Raw genomic sequence first — 14,386 nt, 5'->3', positions numbered from 1 at the left:
TGTAAATTTAAAAAATGAATTAAATTTAAAAAAAAGACTACTACTAGATAACACTCATATTTTCAGTGCAAATAACCCGGAAAATGACCCCAAGACTAGCACAACAAACTTCACAACCAAATGTGGAGAAGAGGTCACATTATAGAGTGTAGGACCAGCAGAGAGCTAAACACCAATGGTCTGGATTTGGGAGGGAGGGAGCTATAGGCAAGGAGAGGGGCAAGAAATAGACTATCACACGAGGAAGCCTGCATGGGGAAAACTAATCCCATATGCATTTGGCTTTGGAAATCAAAAGGGCAGAATTTCCCATTAGTTCTTAAAACTAGCAGGACTTAAAGCCTAGAACTTTAAAAATCAGCAGGCTCTGTGCTAAGGGAGAGCCTAGAGGGCAATAGGAAGCTGAGTCCTTAACCTTAAAGAGATAACACAACAAAAAGCCCAAGGACATAGGGCTTAGAAGCAGCAATTTCAAAAATGCCTGGGGTACAAAGGAGGGAAAGTTAGTTACTAATCTCAGAGTTCCCTGAGGGACTTTTCAAGGAACAAAGGAGCTGGCAGGTAGCTTTTCCCTCCCCCACCCCCAAAATAATCACATGGCCAACTGCAGGAAACAGCCAGCACTACCTTACTTGCTTACACCATGCTCTGCCCCCTCCTGCTGGGCTTGCCTCAGTCCTGATGCTGTGGATTTCCCGCCCAGAAGACCCAGGGAAACCCTGCCACCATTGCATCTCTGACTTCCCTAGGAGGATGTATGCGCCTTGTTAAAACTACACCCCCACCCAGAGGCGCTTCAGGGAGCAACCCAGGCCTGCCTCAGTCGCCAAAGTGACTAAGTGTCCCCTGAGGAGAAGGACTGGCGTCCACAGCTTGTGACACCAAGATCCCATCGTCATGCTTCCCAGAACTGCCTCAGCCAGCCGCTGGTCTCCGTAGCGGCTACACAACCCCGGTGGAAGGGGACCTGTGGGAACAGCTTGTGGCACCCTGTCCCTAATGCATGTGCAGTACAAACTCAGGCTGGCCTGGTCTTGGAAGCAGTGGTGAGTCTCCTGTAAAGAGGATCTACACCACCTTGTTAAAAGTGTGGGCCCTGCCCACTACTTTCAAGAGCAACAGACATAGCCAACTTTCTTAACACAGAGAAACAAACACAGAGTTAGGTGAAATGAGGAGACAGAGGAATATGTCCCACATGAAAGAATAGGACAGAAGAAGAGAGACCTAAGTGAAACAGAGATAAGTAATATGCCTGATAGAAAATTTAAAGTAATGATCATGAAGATACTCCCTGTACTTGAGAAAACAATGGAAGGCATCAGGGATACAATTAAAAACAAACTTGTGGAATAACTAGCAGGCTAGAGGAAGCAGAGGAATGAATCAACAACCTGGAAGACAGAGTGATGGAAAGTAATCAAGCTGAACAAGTGAGAGAAAAAAGAATTATGCAAACTGACAATAGACTTTGGGTACTCAGTGACTCCAACAAGTGTAATAATATTCACAATATAAGGATTCCAGAAGAAGAGAGAGAAAAGGGGGCAGAAAATTTATTTGAAGAAATAATAGATGCAAACTTCCTTATTCTGGGGAACGAAACAGATACCCAGATCTAGGAGGCACAGAGATCCCCACAAAAAAAATAAATAAAAATAAAATTAAAAATAAATAAAAAAATCAACCCAAGGAAGTCCATACCAAGACACATAGGAATTAAAATGGAAAAGAGTAGTGATAAAGAATGTTGAAAGCAACGAGATAAAATTCAACTACGTACCAGAGCAGAGAGATCCCATGAGGGTATCAGTGGATATTTCAGCAAAAACTTGGCAGGCCAGAAGAGAGTAGCATGATACATTCAAAGTGCTAAAAGGGCAAAATATGCAGTCAAGAATGCTCTATCCAGCAAAGCTATCATTCAGAATAGAAGGAGAGATAAAGAATTTCTCAGACAAAAACTAAACAAGTTCATGACCACTAAACCAGCCTTTATGAGAAATACTAAAGGGGACTATTTGCATGGAAAAGAAAGATCATAAGTGAGACTGTGAAAAGGATAAAACATAAAATAAGTACAAGTATTTCTGTAAAAAACAAACAAGGAATTCACAAAATGAAACAATGTAAAATATGACACCATATAACTAACATGTGCTGGGGGGTTGGTGCAAAGAGTAAAGAATGGGTTCAAAGTTAAGCGACCATCAACTTCATATAGGCTGCTTACTATATGCAGATGTTACACAAAAAACTTAATGTTAACCAAAAAAAAAGAAAAACAACAACAACAACAATGATCAGATATGCAAAGAAAAAAAGAGAAATGAATCTAAGTATCTCACTCAAGAAAACTGTCAAATCAGGGCACATGGGCAGCTCAGTCATTTAAACATGCAACTTTAGCTCAGGTCATGATCTCATGGCTTCTGAGCTCGAGCCCCACATTGGGCTCTCGGCTGACAGCTCAGAGCCGGGAGTCTGCTTCAGGTTCTGTGTCTCCCTCTCTCTCTGCCCCTCCCCAACTCCTGCTCTCTCAAAAACAAATAAACATTAAAAAAAAATTTAAAAATCCAACAAAACCATCAAATTGTGAAAGAGAGCAAGAGAAAGATCAGAGAAAACTACAAAAACCACAAAACAAGTAACAAAATAGCAATAAATACACACTTATCAATAATTACTTTGAATGTAATTGGAATGTAACTGGACTAAACTCTCCAACCCAAAGCCATGGGGTACAGAATAGATTACAAAAACAATATCCATCCATGTGCTGTCTACAAAAGACTCATTTCATATCTAAAGATACATGCGGATTGAAATTGAGGGGACAGAGAAACCTTTACTATGCAAATGGCTGTCAAATGAAAGCCAGAGTAGCATTTTTCATTGAACAAAACAGACTTAAAACAAAGACTAACAAGAGATCAAGAAGGAGAGTAGTGTATTTCATTGGAAAAAAATAGATTTTAACACACAATAACAAAGAAGTGATAATAAAGGGGACAATCCAACAAGATGTAACAATTATAAATATTTATGCACCCAACATGAACACCCAAATTCATAAAACAGTAACAAAGGAACTAATTGATACTAAAACAAGTAATGGTGGAGGACTTTAACACACCACTTACATGACAGATCATCCAAACAGAAAATCAACAAGGAAACAATGGTTTTGAATGCCATGGTTGAACAGAAGGATTTAACAGATATATTCAGAACATTCTATCCTGAAACAGCAGAATACACACTTTCTAATGCACTCCAAAATAGATCACATTAGCCCACAAAACAAGTCTCAACAAATTCAAAAAGATCAAAGTCATATCATGCATCTTGTCTGACCACAATGCTCTGACACTCAAAATCCTAAGAAAAAATCTGCAACGAGCACAAATGCATGGAGGTTAAAACACACGCTATTAAACAATGAATGGGTCAACCAAGAAATCAAAGAAGAAATTAAAAAATTAAATGGAAACAAATGAAAATGAAAACATACAATGGCCCAAAATCTTTGAGATGCAACAAGAGCTGTTCTAAGAGGGAAGTTTATAGCAATACAGGCCTAATGAAGAAGAAAAATTGCAAGCTAACAACCTAACCTTGTGTCTGTAAGAGCTAGAAAAAGAATGACAAACAAAACCCAAAACAGCCAAAGTAAAGAAATAAAGATTAGAGCATAAATGAAAGATACAGAAAGAGCAACAAAAACAACAACAGAAACAACAAACATACATCAATGAAACCAGGAGCTGTTTCTTTAAAAAGATCAACAAAACTGATAAACCTCTAGCCAGATTCATCACAAAAGAAGAGTCAAACAAAATTACCAAGGAAAGAGGAGAAATAAGAACCAACACCACAGAAATACCAACAACTATAAGAAAATATTATAAAAAAACTACCTGCCAATAATTTGGACAACCTAGATGAGATGGATAAATTTCTAGAAACATAAAACCTACCAAAACTGAGGCAGGAGCAAATAGAAAATTTGAAAACACCAATGACACGCAATGAAATTGAATCAGTAATCAAAAAACTCCCAACAAACAAAGTCCAGGACCAGATGGCTTCAAAAGTGAATTCTATGAAACATTTAAGGAAGAGTTAATACCTATTCTTCTCAAACCATTCCAAAACTAGAGGAATTAAAACTTCTAAATTGAGTCTGTGAGGCCAGCATTACCCCAACACCAAAACCAGATAAAGACACTCCAAAAAAAGAGAACAACAGGCCAATATCTCTGATGAATATAGATGCAAAAATCCTCAACAAAATACTGACAAGCCAAATCCAATAATACACTAAAAATTAATCACCAAGATCAAGTGGGGCTTATTGGTGGGATTCAAGGGGGATTCGATATTCACAAATCAACATGATACATCACATCAAGAAGAGAAAGGGAAAAAAATAAGAAATAGGATAAAAACCAAATCATTTCAATAGAGGCAGAAAAAGCATCTGACAAAGTACAATAGCCATTTACAATTAAAAAAAAAAAAACCCTCTGCAAAGTAGGTTTGGAGGCAACACTGTCAACATAATAAAGGGCATATATAAAAAACCCACAGCTAACATCATACTCAATGGGGAAAAACAGAGCTTTTTGCCTAAGGTGAGGAACAAGACAAGGATGTCCACCCTCACCAGTTTTATTCAACATAGTACTGGAAGTCCTAGTGAAAACAATCAGACAAGAAATAAAAGGTATGCAAACTGGTAAGGAAGAAGTAAAACTTTCACTATATGCAGATGATATGACACTATATACAGAACACTCTAAAGACCCCATCAAAAACTACTAGAACTGATAAATGAATTCAGTAAAGTTGCAGGATACAAAAAAAAAAATGTACAGAAATCAGTTGCATTTTAAGTTTATTTATTCTGAGAGAGCGCAAGCAAGGAACAGAGAGAGGAAGATAGATCACACAAACCATGAAATCATGACCTGAGCTGAAATCAAGAGTCAGCTGCTTAATTGACTCAGCCATCCGGGCACCCTATGAAGTCTGTTTCATTTCAATACACTAATAATGAAGCAGAAGAAATAGAAATTAAGGAAAGAACCCCATCTACAATTGCACCAAAGATAATAATCTATCTAGCATTAAACCTAACCCAAGAGGGGAAAGACCTCTATCTGAAAACACTGATGAAAGAAATTGAAGAAGACACAAAGAAAGGGAAAGACATTTCCATGCTCATAGATAAGAAAAAATATTAAAATGTCTATACTGCCCAAAGCAATCTACACATTTAATGAAATCTCTATCAAAATACTAAGAGCATTTTTTTACAGAACTAGGACAAAAGAATTGTAATATTTGTATGGAACCACAGAAGACCCCAAATACCAAAAGCGACTGTGAAACAAAAAAACAAAACTGGAGGTATTATAATTCCAGACTTCAAGTTATATTACAAAGCTATTACTCACCAAAATAGTATGTTACTGGCACCAAAACAGACACACAGAGAACAGAACACAATAGACAGCTCCAAAATAAACCCACAATTATATGGTCAATAAACTTCAACAAAGAAGGAATGAATATACAATGAGAAAAGACAATCTCTTCAATAAATGGCGTTGGGAAAACTGGAAAGCCTATGCAAGCACAAAACTAGACCACTTTCTTTCGCCATACACAAAAATATATTCAGAATGAATTAAAGACCTAGATGTGATACCTGAAACCATAAAAATCCCAGAAGAGAGCACAGGCAGAAATATCTCTGACATCAGCAGTTAGCAACATTTTTCTAGATATGTCTCTTAAGGCAAGGAAGATAAAAACAAAAATAAACCACTGGGTCTACATCAAAACAAAAAGCTTCTGCACAGCAAAGGAAACAATCACAAAACTAAAAGGCAACATAAGGAATGAAAGAAGACATTTGCAAATAACATACCTAATAAAGGGTTGGTATGCAAAATATATGAAGAACTTATACAACTCAACACCAAAAAAACAAATAATCCAATTCAAAAATGGGCAGAACACATGAACAGACACAAAAAAGACATCCAGATGGCCAGCAGATACATGAAAATATCACTTATCATCAGGGTAATGCAAATCAAAACCACATTAAGATATTATCTAACATCTATCAGAATGGCTAAAATCAACAACACAAGAAGTAACAAGTGTTGGTGTGAATGCGAAGAAAAAGGAACCCTTGTACACTGCTGGTGGGAACGCAAACTGGTGCAGCCACTGTAGAAAACACAATGGAGATTCCTCAAAGAAGTTGAAAATGGAACTACCCTGCAATCCAGTAATCGCACTACTGGGTATTTACCCAAAAAGTACAAGAACACTAATTCAAAGAGACACACACACCTTTATGTTTATGGCAGCACTATCTACAATAATACAATAACCAAATTAAGGAAGTATCCCAAGTGTCCATCAATCGATGAATGGATAAAGAAAATGTGATGTGTGTGTGTGTGTATACGTTTGTGTATACACAATGGAATAGTATTCAACCATAAACAAAATGAGATCTTGCCATTTGCAACAACATGAATAGACTAGAGAGTATAATGCTAAGTGAAATAAGTCAATAAGAGAAAGACAAATACTATATGAGTTTACTCGTATGTGGAATTTAAGAAACAAAACAGAGGTGCCAAGGTGCCTGGGTGGCTCAGGTGGTTAAGCGTCCAACTCTTGATTTTGGCTCAGGTCATTATCTCAGGGTTCCTGAGATGGAGCCCCATGGCAGGCTCTGTGGGGCTCTGGAGGCTGCTAACACAGAGCCTACTGTGGGATTCTCTCTCCCCTGTCTCTCTGTCCCTCCTCCACTTGCACTCTCTCTCTCTCAAAAATAAACACTAAAAAAGAGGAAGAAGAAGAAAGAAACAAAACAAATGAGCAAAGGGAAAACAGAGATAAACCAAAAAACAGATTCTTAACTACAGAGAATTGGTGGTTGCCAGAGGGGAGGTGAGTAAGGGAATGGGTGAAGGGAATGAAGAGTAAACTTATCACAATGAGCACTGAGTAATGTACAGAATTGTTGAACCACTATATTGTACAACTGAAACTAACATTGTGTGTTAAGTATACTGGAATTAAAATTAAAAAATTAAAGTATCACAGGGTTGACTAAAAAAACCAATAGGGTAATATCCTAAGAACATTACATAAAATCGGCCCCCAAGAGCAGGTCAATGTCCACAAACTACAAACATCTACTTCTACATGAAGCTGGTTAAGATAATCCCCCAGAGAAAACCTTTTAAAAAGTAAACCACACTTTTGTTAAAGATTCACTTTTGTAAGCTGGTTACATCAAATTTACTCTGCCTTGCTAGCCTATATTCTGCCAAATTTTGAAACCTTGTGGTGTATGAAGCAGAAAGGGTCAGGATTCCAGTCATGAGCCCTGAGTCTGAATCTAGATTTTAGTTCTTACCAGCTCTGTATGTTTTAAATAATGTCTCTGAAGCCTTTAAATGTGGCTGACAACTGGCCCATTGTTACTGGAAAGAGTGAATGATGATGTATATATTACTGGGAAAATTTAATGACAGAATAATAATATACAAAACCTGAGCAAAGCGGTTCAGAGGAGCTATCAAAAAAAATACCAATTCCTTTCAAGTAATTCACCACCTCCTTTATCTAACACACAATCACCAATACATAACCTTTGTAATGGGTAGCTACATGCAACCAGTATCAAATTGAAATCAAATTCCTTCTTCCAAACAAGAATATTTCTGAAGTTTCAGATAGACACTGACTCAACAGCTGTGAGATTGTAGGCAACCTAAGAATTTGGTAAACTCAAGGCCCTAATTTAGCCCAAGACCCCCAGAGCACACTGAAAACTAACACCCTTCCAGCACTGTCCCCTCATAGACCTAAGGAAGATTTACAACCTTTGGATCCTGTTTAAGTGACCAAGAAACATGGCAGTTTGAGTCAACATGAAGCAAGTGGTCACTCATTCGGTTCTCTACAATAAGAACAGAGCCTGTGGCCTGTCCCTTCCCCATGATACGTGCGAACATGTACAAGGCAAAACAGTGCTATTAGGAGGGAACTGCATTTAAGACATGGGTAAAGAATAAGGTTGGCTGGGTTTTTTCCAGAAATAAAAAGTGCTTCTTCCCCAAGATGTGCCAGGATCCATGTCAACCTGACGTTTCTAACACCTTACTTCAATATCACATCATGAACCTGAAAAACAGCTTTCTGCTTCCCATGTGCAGAACGAAAGCCTAAGATTTACTCAGTGCACACAGAAAAGCTTTTAATTTCACAATCAGACAACCAATTTATAGTCAAGCCAAATGTTTTTTTAGAGAGACTTTCAGTTGGGTGTAGATACGTAATGAAAGCCTCCCATAAATCAAGGAGGAATAAATGTATTGTTTTTTTTATGTATAGCTATAAACACCAAACTAAGAACGTTGATTAGAATTACCAGAGGTTATAGTTTGATTTGGCAAAATATCAAAATACAAATGACATAAAACAAGTTTCCTACGTTTGACTTGAAAAGAACTTAAAAATAGGAGTTTTAAAATAGACAATCACATTAATTTAGACATCGTTAAGGTGTACCATTCTTCCCCAAAAGTCACAAAATCCAAAACATCCCTAAACTGATATAGCTAAAGAATATCTGGTCTTTCCTAACTTACTTCCTAAAAGGACCTAACAATTCCCTATGCACCCTGAAAACACTCCTGAAACAGACCTTGAACACTTCCCTACACCTTACGAGCTTCGTTCCTCTCCAACCTGAGCCCTCCACAAAGAACACAGATGCCTCACATCTGCCTTCCTACCTGGCACCCCACTCCATTCCTAGCCCGGGGGGCCGGAGCCCAAGAAAGGTCGACATGGGGCCAAAAATACATGTAAGTCCCTTCTGCAAAAAACAGGACTGAGGACGAGTACATAAAGCCCAAGAATGGCCCGACAAATGTTCTTAAAACTCAGAAAACTAGTTTCTTCATGTTACTGACAAAGATACAGGTATGTTTAAAGAAAAATCATCTTTAATCCACCTGTGAATTTTTTGTTTGAAGGAGACTATCCTGTCTCCTCCGCCCCCCTACACACACATCAAATATGTGACAGGTGCTACAGACAACAGACTGCTTTTTCACTGTACATGAATAAAAGGGGTTTATCTTAATGTACCAGGAATCATCAGGTTAGGGCTGCAAGAGACCTCAGACATCGCCTAGTCCAATACTTTCAGATCACATTAGCTGATCAGAGGCAGAATCCCGACCCCCCCCCCCTCCCCCCGACCGGGTTCACAGGAGACGACTCCCCTTCCCGGGGCAGCTTCCTCCACAAGAGACCAGGAGTTATTTTTATGTTGAGACTGTTTACCGGCTCTCCCCAGCCATTTCTTAAATGTGGCCCAACACATTTTAAAGTTCATAAACAAATCTCTTTCTTTTCCCCCTGAGATATGAAATATAATCAGATATTTAACTTCCAATAACTAATTACACCAAAATATAAAAGAAGCTTTCTCTTTCCCCTCATTAAAAGGAACATTGCCACTCAATACAAAATACTGTACTTGACGATTTTTCCCCATATGCACTTTCCCTATCTTGTAGCCAATTAACACTCTGAAGTATATAACTAAGATGACAAACAATTACTGAATAAAATATTAACCTGAAAGCAAACTTGCACACCTAGTTTGGCAATATTATTGACTATTTGTGAAGACCAATTGCTAATGCATACTCTGCTCCCTCCAACCCTTCTCTGAAGTAGGCAAAAATCTGACTTACCAAAAACAGAGAACCATATTCAAAGGTCTCATTCATAATTTCCTTTTTTAGCTCTTGTTTTTCCATAGGTGGCCCATTTTCTTTTTCACCCTTCTTTTCAGGGCTAATCCCATCGATGTCAGAAGTGTATGTTATTTCCAAGCATTCTGTGCTTTCCATTTTAACAGGGAGTATGCCTTTCATCTTCTGAAAGAAGGTAGCCACGGACCCAGTCTCATATGCTGAATTAGAACTTGCTTTGTCAACATCTTCCTGATTCGATTTCATGGCAGATGTTGTTCTTGGAACCTTGTGTGAAGCATTTTTAGAATGAGTTGTAACATGCACAGCCTGGCTAGTAATGAGTTTATTAAATTGCTGCTTGTGTGTCTTGTTAATTAGGATTTCTGCTTTTGTATCTGCATTCAAGTCAGACCTTGGTGTTTTGCTCAAAGCTGTCAACTGTCTTGAGGAAGACACGGATAAGGGTGATGAGGCAATGGTTAGCTGAGATCTGGGTGTGACCTTTGATGCAGCAGGGTCTTTGGGCTGCAACACTGGTCTAGACATAACTTTTGCTTTGACATTCTTGAAGTTTGGTCTTGGGTAACTTATAATTTCGGTTTTTCTAACTTTGCTGCCTATTGGAGTATTCATTTTAGTTGTCAATTTTCCTAGATTAGGTTTACACGTGTTCACAGGTGCCCCCTTCAAGCTCGGTACATTTCTAAGTTCTTGATGACTCTTCTCCACTTTACTACATTTCTCTGCCACTTCAATAGGTGAAATAGAAAAGGTTGTATTTGGGGGTTCTAGGACTGGTGTTGACATGCAAACCGTATTATTTGTGTTAATGACCGTATCATTTGCATCCCAACTCAGTTCAACTGACGAAGCCATCTTCTGTCCCAGTGGGCTAGTCAGTATTAATTCTATGGTACGATTTTGGGTTTCCAAATCCTTTTCCTGAGAGGCATTGTGTGCATCTCCAGCCACCGTGACTTCATGTTCTGGGTTCAGTACTTGGGCTTCACTTTTATCAAAAGCTGGCACCAGTAAAGGGCATTCATCATCTTTAAGACAATTGGACACTGTTTCTCTGAGATTTTGGCCCATTTCCTTTTGCCCATATGAGGCCTGTGAATGTGTCTCACTATTTGGTTCATCTTTCGATAAACAAAAGAACTCTTGTAATACAGCCCCATTGGGAACATCCATGCCCTCAGAAACTGGTGTTGGAGCTTGTATGTCTTTTTCTCCAACTAATCCTTGCTGTGACCCATCTGTGTAGTCACTGGTGATCTGTCCTGTGGAATACTGACACTGAATGCCAAGATCTGGAACAACAATACCAGTTTGCATCACATTAGGAAATGCTATGTACGTTGTATCTTGGGCCTCTGCTGCTGTGGCTTTAGGGTTTTCAAAGCTGTCTTGATCATAATTCAATTCTCTCATATGTATCTTATCAGAACAGGGAGATGTAGAACAGGATAAAGATGGGTTTCCACTCCTCATGCCGGTCGGCTGCAGATTTCCAGTCGTATGCAAAGACTGACTCTTCCCAATGGCATGACGTGTTACGAAGGTGCCGTCAACATCATCCACTGTCATGTCAAATGTCTGGTTTGGCTCCAAGGCAGTAAGACAATGTGGACAGTTCAAATCATCATCGTTGGGTTTCCACACAAAAGGCAGCGATGTCTCAGCACTCTGGTCCCGTAATGATTCCAGGAAATGACAACGGTTAGACAAGTACTTTGGCTCCTCTATATTCACAACGTGCACACAAGACTGACGTGTGGAGGCTTTGTGGGTGTCTAACACCTCCTTCCTAATCAACTCACTTGACGACTTTTGGTGATGAAGCACTTCTACACACTGAGGAGTTAAAGTATTGTTTTCATCAATGTCCACGGCAGAGCTGGTTTCATAATCAACCACCATGTCATCCGGGTTCACAGAGTTCCAACTCACACTATCGGCTGAGGAGTTTTGTGTATGTGGGGAGTTTTGGTTGTATGCACAGGTATTTCCATTTTTACCACTGAAAAGTAAGGATAGCCGTTCATCTTCTGTCTTCTCATCTGAATTATCATCATTCATCCTGCATATCAACTTTAAGCCTCTGCCATCTTCTTTCTTCTTTCAATCCTTTCAAATGAAAGGAAAGGAAAAATTGTCTATCTCCTAGGTTTTTTTTAGCACAGTTGAAAGCTTCTAAGATGCTTTCAGGTTGTAATGATGTGTTGTTCCCTGGAAGAAATAAAGTGATCAGTTCAGGAAAGTATTAGAAAAATTAACAAGCCACCACTTCATTCGTTTCAACCACTTTATTCTTACCTTTGGAACCTCAACCTGCAGATAGGGGTAAAGTAGCTCAAGTTTCACATCTTTTCAAAAATGCTTTTTTATTTGAGAGACTAGGGCAGAAGACAGAGACAGTGCTAAAATTTCCCCTGTGACTGACTTCACTTCTCAGATGCCTCCTCCCTATTCCCATTGGTTCTTATTTCTCAGAAGAGGGAAGGAAGCAAAACCTAATAGCCTTTCCTTGTTGGTTAACCATTGGTCCTAATTTGCTGAGGACGGTTCCAACTCATTCTTGCTGCCCCAACATCATCAGTAATAATGCCCTTTTCAGTTTCAGAAGGCCCCTTAGTGTTTGTGTGGAGAATGATTACCAGACAGACCTGGCAAACACAGCAAATAAGCTAAAGACCAATGAGGATTTAGGGCATTTCTCTTTTCCTTGCTTTCATTCCGTATCTCAACATATTTCAAAGGTGAAAAAACACTGTTGGCTCTTAATAAAGCGGTACACTCTTAGAAGTCCCTAAAAATGGTAAACTGTATAACACAGCAATTCTACTCTTAAGTATCTACTAAAGAGAAATGAAAACATATGTCTACACAAACATTTGTGCAAATGTACATGATTAATAAAAGCATTAGTCATAATAGCCAAGTGGAAGCCTATGTCCACTAACTGGTAAATAAATTTTAAAAAGCTATATACCCATACAACAGAATAAACAATGAGCAACAGAAGAAAATGGAGTATAGATACATCTACAACATGAATACATACAGTGTTACAGCTTAAAAATATTATACTAAGTGGAAAAAGCCAGTCACTGAAGATTACTCATTATGTGTTGTCTTTACATGAAACGTCCAGAATAGGCCAATCTATAGAGACAAAGTAGATCAGTGATTCTCCAGAGCTGAGAAAGGGTAAGAGGGAAGGGAATGAGCAGAGACTGCTGACTGGGGTGGTGTTTCTTTTGAGAGTCATGAAAATGTTCTAAAGATTATGGTGATGACCACGCAATACCATAAACACACTGACAACTACTCAGTCGCACCCTAAAAAAAAAACAAAAAAAAAAAACATCATTAAAAACAACCCATTAAAGCTTTCAAATCCAAGGATTTTTGTAAATAACTAAAATTTGATTATGCTTGCAAATAACTAAAACTTGATTATGCTTTTGGTCAAACTGAAGTGCTTAAAAAAGGCCCAAATGCTCAAGGGAGGACTTCAAATCAGTCATACAAGATATACTTTTCAACTGAATTAAGTTTCTAATCCCGGTTAAATGTCAATCAGATGTCATGGCTCTGTCCTAAAGATATAAATTATACATGAGGGGTGACAATGGCATTCTGTAACCTGTAAATTTGTCAATTAAGAGATCTCATTTTTCTATTTTGTAATCCTCTCTCTGTAATCACACTTCAGTGACCTAAATACAACCAGGAGAACAGGAACCATGGCACAAGTGAAAGGATCAGTATCTTCGTGAACAGTCCTCTGTTTCTGGCCATGCATCCTGAAATCAGCCGTTACTGGGGGGTGGGGGGAGGGCGGGTGGAGAAGAAAGGCTGCAATGTTTCGCTCAATAGCACGCACGTGTGCACATACGAGCACTGGGCATGTGTGCGCACACGCGCATACACACACACACTCATTCAAAAAAAAGATTCTGAATCCTAAAATAAGGCATGTATGAGTTTTTACACTGATGGAAAATACAAATTACTTATTATTCTCCCACTATAGTTCTTAAGTCAATAAAGAAATCACTGAAGTGATAGTTGTTTTGACTAGCACCTTAATAAAAGCTTTGCTGAGGCACAATTTTTTTTAATCCTGGGGTATAAAACATGTTCAAGCTACATATTTAAATCAAGAAGCATATTTATTCATTTTTTAGACTTATGTGTGTGGAGTGGAAAGTCGAAAATCAGTAAACATGTTACATCTGTCTGTTTCCATAAAGGTCAGTATTTAAGAAATTCTGGTATAAACAAATATGAGCACTGTAAACAGAAGCTTTTAACGTAAATCACAGAAGTCATTTGTCTATATAAACACAGTCATTAGATTTAATTAAGGAGTTTTACTTCCTGAGTTCCTTCTTCCAATGTACATTTAAAAAAATGATTTAAAAACAAAACCCTGATTAAAATGGAATAAAGTCAAGGCATTTCTAGTTATTTTTAAAGCAAATGAATAATAGAATACAAACATATAATAAGATACAGACATTCTATATTTAGGTTGTTTCTAGTTTTTCTCCTTTGTAAGTAAC

At 38.3% G+C, this 14,386-nt stretch overlaps 1 protein-coding gene across 5 annotated transcripts in view; it reads right to left on the bottom strand.

Moving 5' to 3' along the window:
* Window positions 1–14,386, bottom strand: part of MTUS1 (microtubule associated scaffold protein 1) — a 175,438-nt gene that overhangs the window by 110,952 nt on the left and 50,100 nt on the right. For all 5 annotated transcript variants that reach the window (XM_053216337.1, XM_027077230.2, XM_053216338.1 and 2 more), the window contains exon 2: window positions 9,810–12,044. In XM_053216337.1, the coding sequence (XP_053072312.1) occupies window positions 9,810–11,894 (2,085 nt within the window). In that variant the 5' untranslated portion in view covers window positions 11,895–12,044. The remainder of the gene's footprint in view (window positions 1–9,809; window positions 12,045–14,386) is intronic.

Source organism: Acinonyx jubatus, chromosome B1 (assembly GCF_027475565.1).
Source record: "Acinonyx jubatus isolate Ajub_Pintada_27869175 chromosome B1, VMU_Ajub_asm_v1.0, whole genome shotgun sequence".
NCBI classification, from domain to species: Eukaryota; Metazoa; Chordata; class Mammalia; order Carnivora; family Felidae; genus Acinonyx; species Acinonyx jubatus.
The sequence above is the reverse complement of the archived record's forward strand: the minus strand, read 5'-3'. Positions and strand labels throughout refer to the sequence as shown.